The following is a 19,024-nucleotide window of genomic DNA, read 5'->3' on the forward strand; positions in this document are numbered from 1 at the left end:
CTACAGTCTTTGTCTTCACCACCTCTACTGAGAAATTATTCCACGCATCTACCACACTTTCTGTAAAAAAAAAAAAAATTTGCTTAGATTACACCTGAGCCTATCACCTCTTAATTTCATCCTATGCCCTCTCATTCCATTTGTAATCATTATCTAAAATCTCTATATGATAATAAAGATGCAATTGATTCTGGCAAAGTGTTCAACAATAGTTCACAAGCTAACATAGGGGAATGTTTACTAAAAAGCTTTAGGTGTTTGCACTCCATTTGAGTTAACCAGAAGTACCCTGCCTTAGGTCCAAAGGAGCTGATTCTATAAACAGGCGTCCCAGCTGATGGCAAGGGATCCCTCGATCAGGCAGGCACGATTCTGTAACCGGCACCAGTGACATGGGCGCCGGTTAGAGAATCAGAGAATAAGGCATCTGTTTTTAAAGACAGACACAATTCTGTAGGCAATTCTGAGGCAACTGCTGAGACCAGCGTCCTATACAGAATCAGCTCCAAAGGCTCTACAGCATTCTCTTTGCAATTTCTGCACAGACAGAAGGCAGTGAATGTAAATCTATCTTGCTCATATTCACTGTGGTTATCCTGAAAACTTGATGCGACTGGGTTGAGAAGCACTGTTCTAATGCACTTTATTTTCAGGTGCTTTGAGCACAGATGCATCTAATGCCATCTATTGAGTGATGTTAGGAAGCTCACCTTAACTCAGGAGTGTCAAAGTCCCTCCTCCAAGGCCGCAGTCCAATCGGGATTTTAGGATTTCCCTAATGAATATGCATAAGATCTATTTGCATGCACTGCTTTCATGGTATGCTAATAGATCTCATGCATATTCATTGGGGAAATCCTGAAAAATCCGACTGGATTGCGGCCCTCGAGGAGGGACTTTGACACCCCTGCCTTAACTGTACGTGTGCCAATCAGCATACAAGTACTGTATGTACTATCTATCCTGCCCTGATTTTAATGTGCAGTCCCTGCCCAATATTCTCCCCTATTCTGCCTGGTCTCCCCCTCCCCCCACCCCCAACCCGCAAGAAGCAGAGCACTGGCTGTTTTGACATGCGGCAGATGTTTGCGTGGGCTAGCGCTAACACTCATCATGCACTAAAACCTAAGTTAACTGCTTCGTGCATCTTTACTAAACATGCTCCAATATTTTCTTACATGTTTCCTCCAGTCTAATTATTTTCCTAGTAGGGCCTTGCAGATGTTTCATTCTTGGAGCAAAGCGGTCCAGTGGGTGAATAAATAAAAACCAAAGTGGCAAAAATGTGCTGGAGCTATCCCATGTGAAAATTTAAATAGAAATAACAGAGTTTAATATTTCAGTCCTCAGTGGAGACCAATATAACTGATTCAGATAGGGAATAGCGTGTTTACTCCATTTTCCTCCTAAAACTAACTTAGATGCAACATTCTGCAATACCTGGAGTTTATACAACTGTCTCTCTGGAAATGGCAGTAACACTAAACTGCAATAATCAAAATGGGATAAAACGAAAGCCTGTGTTACTAAATGTAAATGGCCTAGTTGTAAAAAAAAAAAAGCTTTTATACGCCAAATTAACCTCAAATTAATACCTTCCTAGCAATTACATCCACAACAGCTCATTATCAACTGTGAGTCCACCATTACCTCTATTTTCTCCTTATTCTGCAATTGCACTTAGTTCTGATCAGGAGTAAATATGTATTTATTTAATTTAAAATGTTTATAGCCCACTCTATCCCACTGTTTGTAGGCAGGGTATAAAAGACTTACAGAATAAATCTTGAAACGACACCAATCAAACAATACACAGCTGCTAAGAAATCAAAATCAGAGAAGCATTATTACAACAACAGCAACAATTTATTATTTCTATAGCGCTGCCAGAAGCATGCAGTGCTGCACATTGTACATGCAAGACATGGCCCCTACTCAGAAGAGCTTACAATCTCATTATGACAGACACACAGGACAAAATGGGAGGGAAGGGGAGCCATTAATCAAATGCCAATGCAAATAACAAAAGTTTTAACTGCTTTCTGAAGTGCCAAAGAGATGTGGTGCTGCGTGCGAAACTCGTTTGGCAGGGTGTTCCAGGTCTGTGCTCCTTCAACTAGGAAAACTACAGTTCTATGGGAATCCAATCTAATCTTCATACATGAAGGAATGTCCAATAACAGTTTTTCCGCTGATTACACAGTACATTCAGCAAAGAAGCCAAGGACAGAGCATCGTTATTCAACATTTTTAAAATCAACATTAAGACTTTGAATCTAATTCTCCAGTACATCGGAAGCCAATGTAAAAGTTCTTTTAAAATCAGGGTTTTATGTTCAAAATGAGGACTGCTAGTCAACAAGCTGGCTGCAGCATTTTGAGCAAGCTGGAAGGCAGTGTGAAAACTGTCAAATGATAAAAAATTATTTATCTCCTTAAAACTGTCTAAAAAAGTCTTTTGAATTACACTTTTAACTTGGGCTTTAAGCGTGAGCTTAGAGGAGCCCACATCCTAAATATTCTGATACAACGTCTATCCCAATTTTCTTCACATTTCTACCTCTAACCCTCTGTTGTAGTTCCTTCCTATTTCTCCTACTGTAAACCGCGTCGAGCTCTACGAACATGGAGATGATGCGGTATACAAACCTAAGGATTAGATTAGATTAGATAATGCCCCTGTATTGCTCCATGGTGCAACCTCATCTGGAGTATTGTGTTCAATTCTGGTTTCCTTATCTCAAGAAAGATATAGTGGCGCTAGAAAAAAGTTCAAAGAAGAGCAACCAAGATGGTAAAGGGGATGGAACTCCTCTCGTATGAGGAAAGACTAAAAAGGTTAGGGCTCTTCAGCTTGGAAAAGAGACGGCTGAGGGGAGATATGATTAAAGTCTACAAAATCCTGAGTAGAGTAGAACGGGTGCAAGTGGATCGATTTTTCACTCCATCAAAAATTACAAAAACTAGGGGACACTCGATGAAGTTACGGGGAAATACTTTTAAAACCAATAGGAGGAAATATTTTTTCACTCAGAGAATAGTTAAGTTCTGGAATGCATTGCTAGAGGTTGTAGTAAGAGCGGATAGCGTAGCTGGTTTTAAGAAAGGTTTGGACAATTTCCTGGAGGAAAAGTCCATAGTCTGTTATTGAGAAAGACATGGGAGAAGCCACTGCTTGCCCTGGATCGGTAGCATGGAATATTGCTACTCCTTGTGTTTTGGCCAGGTACTAGTGACCTGGATTGACCACCATGAGAACAGGCTACTAGGCTTGATAAACCATTGATCTGACCCATTAAGGCTATTCTTATGTTCTTATGTTATATTATGTTCTTATTCACTCTCATCACTCTAAGGAAACTGCTCTTGCTAAAGTCTCCAATGACCTGTTCCTGGCCAGATCCAAAGGCCTCTGTTCTATCCTAATCATATATTCTCTGGTCTATCATCTTCACCACTATCCTACGATTGGTCGGTGTACCACTGGGTTCTGTCTTGGGACCTTTTTTTTTTTTATATCTAGACTTATTCCCTTGGTGCTCTGATCTCATTCCATGGTTTTCAGTATCGCCTTTATACTGATGACTCACAGATTTACAACTCTTTACCTGACATTTCTACCGGAATCCATGCCCGAGTCTCAGCCTGCCTGTCCTGCATTACTACTACGAGGAGGTGCTAAAAGGTTCTCAGCCCAACCAACCAACTTCCTAAATTCTGAGTGCTATTTTGCCACTGTAGCTAAATAGAGTGTTATCTTATTTCGTTAAGTGCCAATGTGCAGAAACAAAATTCTATGTTTGACATCGTTTCTGATCATTGATTGAACCAAATCCATGTCATTCTCTTCTTGGGTAGGCTGGACAAGAAAAGGGAAACAATACACAGTGCTCAGGTGGGAGAATTACAGAAGGAATGATAAGAAAGATATTGGTGCTAGAATGTGGGTTGGAGATTGGAACTGAAAGCATCAGGATTTAAATTTTGCCAGAGACGGAGCTTGACATACTAAGTCATGCAGTTTGTTCCAGGCATACAGTGCAGCAAAGTAGAAGGGACGGAGTCTGGAGTTGGCCATAGAGGAGAAGACATAACCAATGAGCGGAACCTGTGGGAGAGTATGGAGAGAGAGGAGAGATACTGAGGAGCTACAGAGCAAATACACTTGTAGGTCAGAAAGAGGAAATGGTTAGGGAGCCAATGAAGTGACTTGAGGAGAATGGTAATGTAGGCATAACGACATTGGCAGAATATGAGGCATGCAGCAGAGTACTGAACAGATTGAAGGGTTGAGAGATGTTTAGTGGAAAGCTGTCTGGATGTCTCACCACCATTTAAAAACTAAACAAGGCCAAGACTGAGCTTCTTATTTTTCCTCTTAAACCCACCTCTCTTCTTCCCCCATTCTCTATTCCTGTGGATAACGCTCTTATCCTCCCTGCCTCATCAGCTCGCAACCTCTGGGTCATCTTTGACTCATCTCTCTCCTTCTCTGCCCAAATCCAACAGATTGCAAATGTTAAACTACTGGGGGCATGGAACACAACTGAAGGTTCACCTAGGATTTAGGCTGTCTCTGCCCATGGTGGTGGAGTTAGCATGGCGTACTGTATTTTATTTATTTATTTACAAAACCGCAATAGTGGTTTTTAGCACAGGCTAGCGTACTGCATGCTCTGTGCTGCTCCCAACACTCATAGAGTTCCTATGAGCGTCGGGAGCAGCACAGAGCATTCAGTGCGCTGGCCTGTGCTAAAAACCGCTTTCACGGTTTTGTAAAAGGGGGTTTAAGTAATTTCAATTATACATATCGAGTTTACACTTCCCCCTTGGTATTCGCGGTTTTGTTAACCTCAGTTTCGATTTTTCGTGGTTTTTCATTCTCTGGCTCCACCCCCATATGTACGTCACAGTAAATCGCTTCTCCCGGCATTGTACGGAGGAAATCACTGCTCCCAGAGCAAATCAGGTTAGGTTATTTGTGGTTTTTTATCTTTTTTAGAGGTTTGTTACCAAAAAAACCACACATATACGAAAAGTTAGTCACGGTATTTGCTGCTATGCTTTTCCCCCTATCAACGCGGAGGGGGAAGTGTAGATATACAAGGAAATAATAACATTGGTGAAACATATTTTACAAGAAATATTACAAATAGAAAGAAACTAATTCTAAAGCCCCCTTCAAGGAGAGATTTGTGAGGATAATCTAAAAGTAAATAAGGTGTACTGTATATTTTTAATCTAGAGGAAAGCCCAGAGAGAGATTTCCCCATATGGCCATAGTTTTGGAGGTCTGGTCAGTTTGCACAATCCTAACAACATTTTAGGGTCAAAGTAGAATGTGACAGCCCATATCTGACTCGAACATATACGGTAACTACGCTTATAATTCTAAGACGTTTTGGAGGGAGACACTGTCCTGTTGCCTGGAATGCTGATAGACATCTGAATGTTTTTGTCCCCACAGGATGGGAACAGGAGGCTGTCTCGGAACATGAGTGAGACCAACTTATGCACCGTAGAAGAAGGAAAACAAGAGCTGCTGCTCAAGGAGTCAAAGATGTCCTCACCCACCCTAACAGGTGCTCCATACAACAAGAGATACATATATAGAATATTATTCATGCATACCATAATCAAAACACAGTGCATAAATTGTCATATAATGTAGATTTCAATTTGCCATCACAAACTTTCAGGAAATTTGTGACTTTTGAAATGTAATAAAAAGCAAGGACAAACTCTATGTTCAATGCTAATCTCAACTAAAGAACAGGCTGTAAGTGTTACCTGCCCTATGGTAATAGTTTTTGATGCAATGCTGTGGTGGATGCACTACATCCATTTGCATGCCTTTGCTACCAAAATAATTCTTCCTTTTCCTCCTGATGTAAAGGTTCAGCTCACAATGGTTTTCATGGTCGAATAAAAAGTGCAAACAAACCTCCACCTCTGCCCCGGAAGATCAGTGCCTCTATGTATGAGAGTTTCATGGAGCAGACAGAAGTGACGGAACAGGGGAAAGGCACCTCCACTGGGAAGGTACGATTTCTCCCACCACTCATTCACAAAGCCTTGGGAATTTTCATGCCTTCCACCTTGGGAATGTGCTCTAAGCTCTGCACCTTGTTGTGTAATACACACACACACAAAAAAAGAAGGGAGCAAAAGAAGGGTTTGTGCGATGTTTTCATTCATGTTTGAGAATGTAGAGTGCCGAGAGATCACTCTTTTTGGTACATTAATAGTCAGGAAACCTTGATAGCATTATGGCTAGTGTTCTGCTCTGCGGAACAAAAGATAAGAGGCGAACCAGGATAGCACAAGCACAATGTCCAAGGTACCCATGTGAGAAAGACAAAGAAGAAGAAGTTGTAATTGACCATGTTAAAGGTTAAGGAAAAATCTAGGAACACAGCCACAACAGAGGCATTTTGCTTGAGGGAGGTGCAAATATCACTTTGAAAGGCCAGGAATAGGCTTGCAATGCTGTGTTCCTTATCAAAACCAGACTGCCTAGGCTGTAAAAGCCAAAGTTTTGTGAGAGAAGTGGGTGAGTTGTTTCAAGACCACTTCTAAAAGTTTCAGAAAGAGAGTAGTGATGAGGTGATAGTGGAGGGGGAAAGTTGGGTCAAGGCTGGGCTTTTTCTTTCCTTTTTTTTTTAATATTCTTTATTGAGTTTTTAAAACCAACAAGTGCAAGCAATATACATACATATATAAATAAGCATAATAAACACTTATAAACCATCAGTAACAATACAGAGAAAGATAAAACCCCTCCCCCATCCAATATTTCAAGTAGGGAATAAAACCAAACAAAAGGGATGCCCCACCCTCCCATGGATGTGTGTGCTAAAACAACGGAAAATATATATGTGACAATTATAACGAAGCCACAAAAGACATCAATGGACCCCAAACTAATTTAAACCTCTTATTATGCCCCAGCATGTCAGCGTTCATTTTCTCATACCTATAACATAGACATAAATTCTCCCACCAAAAAGTATACCTAAGGCATCCCAATTTTTCCAGTTACGAGTAACCATTTGCATGGCTATCCCGGTTATAGTAAGGAAAAGCCGACATTTATATCTGTCCAATGGAGGTTTTTCAATAAGGGTGTAACAATAGCATGTTTCCAGAATCAGGGACGGAACCAGCCATAAGACTTTGATAAATAAAGGAGTGGACAAAGGGCAGCAACAGGAGTTGAAATCGTTGAACCAACTAAGCTGGCCAGAAGTCTGTGGGAGAAGAAGCTAAGTGCATTGTAGAGTAAAGATCCATGAGGTCATGAGGTTTAGGGATATTGAGGAAGCACCATTGAGCAGCAAGAGCACAAACAGTCAATATCTCAGGGGAGGGGAATGTAGAGATCAGATTCTGCTGAAGGGAGTTGATCTTGGCCTGCCATGCAACAGCTAGAATATCGAGGGAAGAAAAAAAGTTAGTAAGTGGTGGAGAAAGCAGTGTAGGAGGGGAGATCCTTTTGAGAATCTGAAACAATTTATGTGGTTTGTTATTGGCATATTTAATGACATTACAATAATAATTCTTTCTAGCAGTGCAGAGGCCAGCCCCGGTATTCAGTATATTTGACTTTAAAATGGTAGAGAGTCGAAAAAGAAAGAGACATGCCATTTTGTGTCCATCCGCTTAAGGAGCGATGACTTGGATGATACCAGAGAGCATGATTACACAATTTAGACGAAGGTTCAGATTGAAGTGGGGCTATAACATCCAATATATGAACAAGGGAATTGTGAAAATCAATAATCTGCATGGAGAGTGGGAGCTCGATTGAGGAAGGGGTAAGGTTCAAAGAAGGCAGCATTGATCTTAGGGTAGACAAAGTTGCCAAGTTTACAAAAAGAGCAGATAGAAATTTTGTCGATAGAGGGTGCAGCGGAAAAAGAATGATCAGACCAGGGAAAAGTGTCAGACGAAGTTGGAGAGGGAGAAAGAGGATGATTGATGAGAAAAGACTAAATCCAGGATGTAACCAGGAGCATGGGTAAGGAAGTTAAAAGGAAAAGTCAGAGAAGAAATCAACAGAAGGGAGATGAAAGTCACCCTGCAGGATGACAGGGAAAAAGGAAATGCTGAGTAGAGAGTTGTGCCACCCGTCCCCGTGAGGAATCCCACCCATCCCCACCCGTCCCCGCCAAAGTCCCACCCGTCCCCGTGAGGAATCCCACCCATCCCCACCCGTCCCCGTGAGGAATCCCCTCCGTCCCCACCCGTCCCCGTGAGGAATCCCCTCCGTCCCCGCCCGTTCCTATAAACTTCAGAAATAGTTATTTCATTTAATTATGCTACTGAATTAAAGGCTCTGGTAGAAACCCATTTACAAATAAGCAAAAAGACTTTATTAATTTGGAAATATTAATTGGGAAGAATACATACTTTGTAAACGGGTTTCTACCAGAGCCTCTAATGTTTATAAATTTTTATCAACACAACTAATATACTACTTTATCCTGAAGCAAAAAAAAAAAGAAATAGAATTCTTTTCCTACCTTTGATTCCTGGTTTCTGCTTTCCTCATGTTCTCATTCAATTCCTTCCATCCACTGTCTCTCTTCCTTCTGCATCTTCCATTTGCTCTGTTACTGTGCCTCTCCCTTTCTTCCCCCTTCCAAATTGGTCTGGCACCCATCTTCTTCCCTCCGCTCCCCCTATAGTCTGGCATCTGTCTTCTTCCCTGCCAGCGTCTTCTCCCTACTCTCTCTTCCCCATTTCCTTTCAGCGTCCTTCTCCCCCCCATCTTCCCCATGTCCTGTCAGCGTCCTTATCCCCCCTCTGCTTTCCCATGTCCTTTCAGCATCCTTCTCCCTCTCTGTCTTCCCCATATCCTTTCAGCGTTCTTCTCCACCCCCCCACCCACCCCCGTCTTCCCCATGTCCTTTCAGCGTCCTTCTCCACCCCTTTGTCTTCCCCATGTGCTTTCAGTGTCCTTCTCCCCCCTCTGTCTTCCACAAGTGCTTTCAGAGTCCTTCCCCCCCCGGCCTGTCTTCCCCATGGCCTTTCAGCGTCCTTCTCCACCCCTTTGTCTTCTCCAGTGCTTTCAGCATCCTTCTCCCCCCTCCTTCTCTCCCGCCCCGGTGCAGCACAGCCGGCCAGGTCCCCTTACTTTGTGGCACTTCCCCGACTGACAACAGCCCCGGTCCGACAAACCTCCCTGCCCTTAACTACGAATCTAAATTACCTTCTTACAGCTGCTGTAAGAAGGTAATTTAGATTCATGGCTACAGGGCAGGGAAGATTGTCAGACCGGGGCTGTTGTCGGTCAGTAGGTCGGAGAAGCGCCACAAAAGTAAGGGGACCTGGCCGGCTGTGCTGCATACGGGGCGGACCGCCCCCTCTCTTAGTAGCCACTCGAACCGCAAAGCTACTCTCCATCTCCTTACCTGCCCTGCCTGCAGCACAGAGCCGAACGGAAGTCTTCCCGACGTCAGCGCTGACGTCGGAGGGAGGGAGGGCTTTGTACCTGTGGCATGAGCACCTTGCACTATAGTTCAAATTAAAGGCTTGTAGGGATGATGATTAGAGAATGACACGGTGACAAAATTCATCACCGTTCCCGTCACCGCGGATAACCGCGGGAAATAATCCCATGTCATTTTCTAGTGTCTATTTCAACCTCAGTCCTTCTACACCAGCATTCTTCAAAGCAAAGCTTGCGGGTCAGTGGTTGTGGCCATTCATATTCTGATTCTTCCCTCTCTCCTTAAAGAATGACATGAAGATGGTTTCCCGTGGTTATCCGCGGGGACGGGAACGGTGATGAATTTTGTCACCGTGTCATTCTCTAATGATAATGTCACCTTCACAGGGAATCAGGAGTATGAGGGAGCGCAGTGAGTGCCCAGTAGACTGTTAAACCTGTACTGACCCAGCAGGTGTCATCTTATTTTGTATCTTTGTACTGGCTGTTCTTTAAGTAATGTATTAAGTATAAATTGTTGTTGATGGTTTATGAGAGCTTGTATCAGGACGCCAAGGTTTAGGAAAGGGTGCAAAAAGAAAAATCGAACTAGAAACCCAGCATGGTTAACATCTGCGGTTAAAAAGGCGATAAGCGGCAAGAAATCATCCTTCAAGAAATGGAAAAAGGATCCAACAAAGGAAAACCAGGAAGAGCACAAAAGACACCAGAAAGAATGTCATAGAGAGGTCAGGAAGGCAAAGAGAGAATATGAGGAAAGACTAGCAGGAGAAGCAAGAAACTTCAAACCCTTCTTCAGGTATGTGAAAGGGAAACAACCAGCCAGAGAGGAAGTGGGACCACTGGACGACGGAGACAGGAAAGGAGCGATAAAGGAGGAAAAAGAGATAGCTGAAAGGTTAAACAAATTCTTCTCGTCGGTCTTCACCAGAGAGGACACATCCAATATCCCAGAACCCGAGGTGATTATAAACGGAGAACACAACGAAAGGCTGGTACAACTAGAGGTAAGCATAGAGGATGTCCACAGACAGATAGACAGACTAAAGAGCGACAAATCACCAGGCCCGGATGGCATCCACCCAAGGGTACTAAAAGAACTGAAAAACGAAATAGCAGAGACACTTCGCCAAATATGTAACCTCTCCCTAAAAACTGGGGAGATCCCAGAGGACTGGAAAATAGCAAATGTTACGCCCATCTTTAAGAAGGGATCAAGGGGTGACCCGGGAAACTACAGGCCTGTGAGCTTGACCTCGGTTCCTGGAAAGATGATGGAAGCAATGGTAAAGGACACAATCTGCGAACACATAGAAAACAATGGACAACTGAAGGCGAGCCAGCATGGCTTCTGCAAGGGAAGGTCGTGCCTCACGAACTTGCTGTACTTCTTTGAGGGAATAAACAGTCAGATGGATAAGGGTGAATCCATAGACATCATTTACCTTGACTTCCAAAAAGCCTTCGACAAGGTACCTCACGAACGGCTACTTAAAAAACTGTGGAACCACGGGGTGCAAGGGGATATCTACCGATGGATCAAACACTGGCTAGCGGGCAGGAAACAGAGGGTTGGAGTCAAGGGCCAATACTCAGATTGGCAATGGGTCACGAGCGGAGTTCCGCAGGGGTCGGTGCTGGGACCTCTACTATTCAATATATTTATTAACGATCTGGAGACGGGGACAAAATGTGAGGTTATCAAATTTGCTGATGACACCAAACTCTGCAGCAGGGTTAGAAACACGGAAGACTGCGAAGACCTACAAAGGGACCTAACGAGACTGGAAGACTGGGCAAAAAAGTGGCAAATGAGTTTTAACGTAGAGAAATGCAAGGTCATGCATGTAGGGAAAAAGAACCCGATGTTCAACTACAAAATGGGGGGAACATTGCTAGGGGTGAGTAACCTGGAAAGGGACCTGGGGGTGATGGTCGACTCATCACTGAAACCATCGGTGCAATGTGCGACAGCCTCAAAGAAAGCAAACAGAATGCTGGGCATCATCAAAAAGGGTATCACGACCCGGACGAAGGAAGTCATCATGCCGCTGTATCGCGCAATGGTGCGCCCGCACCTGGAGTACTGTGTTCAATACTGGTCGCCGTACCTCAAGAAGGACATGGCGGTACTCGAGGGAGTGCAGAGGAGGGCGACTAAGCTGATAAAAGGTATGGAAAATTTTCCATACACTGACAGGTTAAAAATGCTGGGGATGTTCTCCCTGGAGAAGAGGAGACTTAGAGGGGACATGATAGAAACCTTCAAAATCCTTAGGGGCATAGAGAGAGTAAATAAGGACAGATTCTTCAAACTGAGAGGAGCCACAAGCACTAGGGGTCACTCGGAGAAATTGAAAGGGGACAGGTTTAGAACAAATGCTAGAAAATTCTTTTTTACACAGAGGGTGGTAGACACATGGAACGCGCTTCCGGAGGAAGTGATAGGCCAGAACTCTGTACAAGGATTCAAGAAGGGTTTGGATAGGTTCCTGGAGGATAAGGGGATAGAGGGGTACAGATAGAACTTGAGGTAGGTTATAGAAGTGGTCAGAAACCACTTCACAGGTCGCAGACCTAATGGGCCGCCGCGGGAGCGGACCGCTGGGCGAGATGGACCTCGGTCTGACCCAGTGGAGGCAACTTCTTATGTTCTTATGTTCTTATGGTATTTACACAATTGTTTGTAAACTTATGTGCCGCCAAGGAATTTGCGCTCCGCTCATACTCATGGACTGGTAGTACCAGCTTTGAAACAGTTGCACCTTGATGTGACAAGAAAGGGTTACTTCTCACACACTGGCCCTTTGAAATGGAATAAATTACCTCTGGTTCTTAAATGGCAGTGAGACTAGTGTACTTTTAAGAAATTGCTGGAAGTGCCACCTGTTTTGTCAGATGAAAGTGGCAGTTTGAATCATTGCTGTAACGAACTGATTTGTAGATATGCTGTATTTTTTATATGTGTGTATGTACTGTTTGTTGTAAATCTGTGTACCTAATATACTCAAATATCAACCGATACGAATACAACCCGAGGTAACCTTTTTTCCTCAAAAAAGGAGGAAACGTTGACTCGAACATAAACTGAGATTGGAGATTTGGGTATGTGAGTGTCATTTGTCAGGGATAATGCTATAAATAATCACTAATTTTTCAGCTGGGACTGTTTCAAGTCCAAAAAGTTGAAGGGGAGCCAACAAATATCTTCCTACATGGGGCCACAACACTAGCCAAAGTTTCTGGACTTCTATCCCCACCAGAACACCTGGTCTCAGCCACACATGCAGAAAACAGAAAAAAAAAACCTTTTCAAATAGAAACTCACAAAGTAAAAGTACTATTGTACACAAACGAAAACCTAATATGTCAGACTCTACACACAGTACACCACAAGAGAAACAGAAAGAAATGTATTTCTTCCTTAACAGTCCAAAATATAAAAACAACAGATGTAAATTTTCAAAACTGACATATTTCACTAAAATGAAAATAAAAACCTATCTTTGTTATCGGACAATTTTATTTTTCTGATCATCTTGTTCCATCTGTGCTCTTAACTCTGTTTCCAAGGCCTCCTTATGCATTTACTGTTTCTTTTCTCTCATTCGCTTTTTGCACAACATCCTTCTTTGGCACTGACTTTCATATTTAGTTTTCTTCCATTTTTCTGCCTCCATCTCATATCTATCTGTTTTTCCAACTCTTCCCCTCTTCTCCATCCAGGTGCACCATCTCTTCCCTCCTCTTCCACTTCCCTCTGTCCATGTGCCACCATCTCTTTTGTCTACTCTGTCTCTGCCCCTCCCATTCAGCATCTCTCCCTTCTTCCCTCCCTCCCTCCCTCCCCCTAGTTCCACCAAATGCTCATCCCATCCAGTTCTGAAGTCCCCCTCACCACATAAACTACAAAGAGATTACCTGCACAGCAGCAATCCTGTTGCACTGCCCACTGTCTCCTCTGCACGGTTCCTTTCCTGTGGTCTGCTCAAGCAGGAAGGTTCTTCAGAGGGGGGTGGACCGCAACAAAACAACAATACAGAGGAGACCACCAGCAGCACTGGAGAACACTGGCTTAGGCATTTCTATCTTCCATTACCCACTCTCTTCTACCCCAGATCGACATCATACTTACAGTTCTAGTGCTCAGGAAGTGGACGCAAATGCGCTGATGTGGGGCCTTGAGCATCTGCGCATGCTCAAGGCTTGCTGGACTCCCTTGAGAATCCTGGAGAGGGTGGGAACCAGAAAGCCTTGAGCATGCGCAGACCCTTTCCAACCCAGCACGGATCGTTAGCGTCGGCTTCCTGAGCACTAGAACTGTAAGTGTGATGTTGGTCTGGAGCAGGGGATTGTAGGTAGTGGAGGATTGGAGTGCCGGCCATCGGAGGGGTGGAAGATAACAGTGCCAGTCATCGGGGGAGGGGGAGGATAGAAGTGCCGGACATCGAGGGGTTATGGAAGATAACAGCAATGGTCATCGGGTGGGGAGGGGAGGAAAAAAGCACCATCATCAGAAGGAGGCTCAAATATAAACCGAGACCACCATTTTGGGGCCATTTTCTTTTGCCCAAAAATCTCAGTTTATATTTGAGTTTATACAGTATTTTTTTTTTTTTTGTAATCTGCGTTGATATAAGGCAGAATAGATATAATAAACCATAAACAGAAAGGAAGAGATAAAGTACAGAAGAATCCAAGAAAGAGCATAGCAGAAGCAGAAACATTATGTTTGGCATTTAGGCATGAGCACTTACACCAGCTCTTTGCCTGATGTTTGGTCATGTCTAAATGCATACGTGCAAACCTACCTCAATTAGGCTAGTATTCTATAAAGGAAACTGGGTATCTCATACATTCTTTTATAGAATAGGCTCATACCAGGCATCTTCCTGGTATCTATTTTTAGGAAGCTTTTTATAGAATTGCCCTTTATTGCTTTCTTTTTTGCACCTAGTGGCAGGCCAGATAACAGCACTACAAGCAGCTCATTCAGTCACTGCAGTCTGCATTCAGACTAGAGGGGTGCACAGGGATGGGGGAAAAAAATATCTTTATTACTACCAAGACGGAAGGGGATGGTTGGAAACAGAATGGTAACTGGACTGGATGGGGACTACAATATGTCCCTGTGCACACCTCGACCTTGCAGCCTTGGAATCTCCCTGCCCACCTGCCCGCCCAGTCTGGCATCACCTCCCTTCTCCTCCAATCCCAACTCAATGTGGTTGCTATCCACCACCTGCCAGCTGCCTAACTTTAAATGCAGTCTTCGACCCTGCAGACCAGCGGCAGATGTATAGAAAGGCTGTCTGCAGCCTGCATAGGCCTTTCCCTCTGACCCAGCCAGCCCACCCTTTCTGGAACAACTTCCTGTTTCAGAAGGGGTGGGCCAGATCAGAGGGAAAACCCCAGTGCAGGCCACAAGCAGCCTTTCTATAGGGCTGCTACTGATCTACAGGACCAAAGGATGTATTTTAAGGAGATAGCAGATAGGTGGTGGAAAGCAGCCATTTTAGGTCTGAGGGGAGAAGTGATGCTGGACCATGTTAGCCTGGAGGTCAAGGGCAGGGGTGGGTGGAAGAGTAGCTGCTTTGTGTCTGGGAGGAGAGGGAGGTGATGTCAAAATGTGTGGGTGGGAGGGAATTAAAAGAATTGGGGCAGGGCCAAGACAGGAGTGAGAGAGTGAAGGAAGGAAGAAGGAAATATGGAGAGGCCCCTGAGGAAGGAGGGAGAGTTGGACCTGAGGCTGGGGGCAGAGAGTAAGAGAGTTGGACCTTGAGGTAGAGGAATAGAGGGAAGGAGAGAGAGAACTGGACCTGGGGGTAAAGAGAAAGAGTTGGACCTGAGGCTGGGGGCAGAGAGGGAGAGAGTTGGGTCTGGATAAGAGGAAGAGAGTTGGACGGGAACAGAGGAAGAAGAGGAAAGAGAGAGAGTTAGACCTGGGGGTAGAGGGAGGGAGGAAGACAGACCTGGGGATGTGAGAAAGAAGACATTACAAGACCTGTTAATTCAGGTTGGGCATGGGGGTGGGAAAAAAAAAAACTATGGGGATAGTGCAGGGATGGTACCAATATGATGAGGATGAGGTAGGGATGGAAAAGAATTAATTGAGGCTGGGTAGGAATGGGGACTGGAATATGTCCCCACGCACATGTGAGTGGAAATAAGGGAAAACATGGAGACCATGAATAATGCTCTCTGATAAGAGCAAACTGGGGATGAGTACAGAGAAAGATCTGGATAACATCACTTAACCCAGGTGAGTGCATAGCATTCAAACCAGAAACCAAATAAGAGCATGAATAGCTTTCCACTTGGGAAACAGACACAGCTTGGGTATTGCAAAGTTATCTCACGACAGAAGTATGACTTTCAAGCTTACTTATGATAATAGCCAAGTGTGTATTAGCCAATTGGCTATTATACACACTTTGGCTGACTTTTTGCATAATCTTTCCCTGTGTATACTGTGAACATACTTATGATAATAAGCATAATGGTTTCTATTTTTGTTTTTTTAGTCATCTCCAACCAGTCCAGATAAAGCAATGAAGTCTCCACCCCCACCCCCTCCAAAATCGAAGCGCCTGACACAACCTTGACAGCCTACAATAGTAAATGCTCAATCCCAGAAAACATCGTGGAACAAGACCTGACAGCATTTGTTATTCCAGCACAAATAAGGATGCTTTGGCTGGGGTTTTGGGTTGGGTTTTTTTTGGTACCTGCAATTGTGGTAATAATGTTGTATGGTGCCATTTAATTCCACTCTCTTTCCTAATTGTCCTTTTTCTGGTTCATTTACTTTTCTGTGAAACGTCAAGAAAACAGACTCATGTGTTTTCCTTTGGTGCAGGGAGGGTGGAGGGAGATTAATTGTTCCTGGGCAACAAATTGCTGTTCTGTTTCTTTTACCATACTTTCACAGTAAATTTGCTAACACTTGAGAGAGTTGTGTTTTGCTTTGCATTTAGAGCAGTATTCCCTCATGATTTTTGGCATTTTGGTGAGAAAGTGAAATGTGATTTGTGACTGTGACAAGTGTGTGAAGTGCAGACCGGTTTGGATATTTACAGAGGCAATGTAGGCAGCTGCCTACAGCTCCAAATTCTGAAGGCACCAACTGGTTCTGTCATTGGTGCCAGCCCAGACTCTCATAGTAGCACTATGGTAGCAGTAAGGAACTAAATCAAGGGGATGGCGGAAATGAGGGCAGGGGAGGGGCGCCACCGCCCCTGGGCGCCTCTCACCCTCGCTATGCCACTGCCTCAGTGATAATCCATAATCTCTAAAGGACTCCTGCTCTTCTAGATAACACAACATTCCCCAAATCAGAAGGTAAAGCAGGACATTGACACAAGTGTGAACCCAATGTTCACAATTAAAGCCAGACTGCATATGTCGAAAGCAGGGCATGCCCCTCTCACTAAGGACCAGCAGAGAGTTCCCAGCTTCCTCCCAGCCAGTCACAGTGTGGCAGAAAGTTTGTATGAACTACAATGAGGTTCACCAGCTAGCAGATCATGAGGTCAGAGCTCCAAGACTGTTCACATTGTGGCAGAGTCTGCAAGTACTTTTAACCTGTGGACTTTACATTAAATTTCAAAGTGTATTTACTTCTGCATTTTTGCTTTGAAACTTGCTACAAATATGACGTAACCTTGGACATTTGCACCTGCATTTCTGCAATACACATAAAGTACATACATTATAAAATGTAATCCTTGTAAGTTATTTTCTTCTTCATCCCTGACCTAACCCTCCCCCCCCAGCACACACACACCGATCTAAGTGTGGCTAAAAGCATATATTTTCTGGAAAAATTCACAACCTTCTATCTCCAAAACACACCTATTGTGAACTGCACAGAGGGTTAGATACACAAAATACAGTCGTTAAAACCTTACTCAAGGAGACTGTGCACGAAGCACAAAGCATATGCATCCCCAAGTTCAGAAAAGGGTGCAAAAAAAATAGAACAAAAAACCCAGTGTGGATAACAAGTGCAGTGAAGAAGGCGATAAGCGACAAGAAAGCATCGTTCAGAAAATGGAAAAAGGACCAAACAGAGGAGAACCAAAAAGGGCACAAAGAACGCCAGAAAGAGTGTCACCGAGTGGTTAGAAAAGCAAAAAGAGAATACGAAGAGAGACTAGCAAAGGAAGCAACAAACTTCAAGTCGTTCTTCAGATACGTCAAGGGGAAGAAACCGGCGAGAGAAGAAGTGGGACCATTGGACGATGGAGACCGAAAGGGAGTTGTAAAAGAAGAGAAAGAGATAGCTGACAGGTTAAATGAGTTCTTCACGTCAGTCTTCACGATGGAGAATATAACCAACATTCCGGAACCCGAGGAGATCGTAATAGGAGACCAAGACGATAAGCTGGTCAACTTAGAGGTAAGCCAAGAGGATGTACTCAAGCAGATTGACAGACTAAAGAGCGACAAATCACCGGGTCCGGAGGGCATTCACCCAAGGGTACTCAAGGAACTAAAAGACGTAATAGCGGAGCCACTTCGACAAATATGCAACCTATCCTTAAAAACCGGAGAGATCCCGGAGGATTGGAAAATAGCAAATGTCACGCCCATCTTCAAGAAGGGCGCAAGGGGGGACCCGGGAAACTACAGGCCGGTGAGCCTGACTTCAGTTCCAGGAAAGATGATGGAGGCACTGATTAAAGACGGCATCTGTGAGCACATCGAAAAAAATGGGCAGCTAAAACCAAGTCAACATGGCTTCTGTAAGGGTAGGTCATGCCTCACAAACTTATTGTACTTCTTTGAGGGAGTGAACAGCCAGGTGGATAAAGGGGAATCTATAGACATCATTTACCTTGACTTCCAAAAAGCCTTCGACAAGGTGCCACACGAGAGACTGCTTAAAAAGATATGGAACCACGGGGTACAAGGGGAGGTCCACCGATGGATCAAAAACTGGCTGGCAAACAGGAAGCAGAGGGTTGGCGTAAAGGGCCACTACTCAGACTGGAAAGGGGTCACGAGCGGAGTTCCGCAGGGGTCAGTGCTGGGACCGCTCTTGTTCAATATCTACATAAATGACCTAGAGGCGGGAACAAAGTGTGAAGTCATTAAATTTGCAGATGACACCAAACTATACAGCAGGGCTCAAACCAAGGAAGACTGCGAGGAGCTCCAAAAAGATCTAACGCAGCTGGAAAAGTGGGCCGAAAAATGGCAGATGAGCTTCAACGTGGGAAAATGCAAGGTCATGCACGTGGGGAAAAAGAACCAGATGTTCACATACAAAATGGGGGGAACACCACTAGGGGTTAGTAACCTGGAGAGAGACCTGGGAGTGATGGTAGACGCAACACTGAAGGCATCGGCGCAATGCGCCACAGCCTCTAGGAAAGCAAACAGAATCCTGGGTATCATTAAGAGGGGTATTACGACCAGGACGAAGGAAGTTATCATGCCGCTGTATCGTGCAATGGTACGGCCGCATCTGGAGTACTGTGTCCAGTACTGGTCGCCATACCTCAAGAAGGACATGGCGGTACTTGAGGGAGTACAAAGAAGAGCAACCAAACTGATAAAGGGAAT

General features: G+C 44.2%; 1 protein-coding gene across 1 annotated transcript in view; it reads left to right on the top strand.

Moving 5' to 3' along the window:
• LOC117365127 (dedicator of cytokinesis protein 2-like) overlaps positions 1 to 16,386 on the top strand; it is a 1,549,644-nt gene extending 1,533,258 nt beyond the window's left edge. The window contains exons 50-52 of the mRNA XM_033955120.1: positions 5,468 to 5,582; positions 5,897 to 6,042; positions 15,979 to 16,386. Coding sequence (XP_033811011.1) covers positions 5,468 to 5,582; positions 5,897 to 6,042; positions 15,979 to 16,059 — 342 coding nt within the window. The 3' untranslated portion in view covers positions 16,060 to 16,386. The remainder of the gene's footprint in view (positions 1 to 5,467; positions 5,583 to 5,896; positions 6,043 to 15,978) is intronic.
• The last annotated feature ends 2,638 nt before the right edge of the window (positions 16,387 to 19,024 follow it).

The sequence above is a fragment of the Geotrypetes seraphini genome, chromosome 1 (genome assembly GCF_902459505.1).
Source record: "Geotrypetes seraphini chromosome 1, aGeoSer1.1, whole genome shotgun sequence".
In the NCBI taxonomy this organism is placed as follows: Eukaryota; Metazoa; Chordata; class Amphibia; order Gymnophiona; family Dermophiidae; genus Geotrypetes; species Geotrypetes seraphini.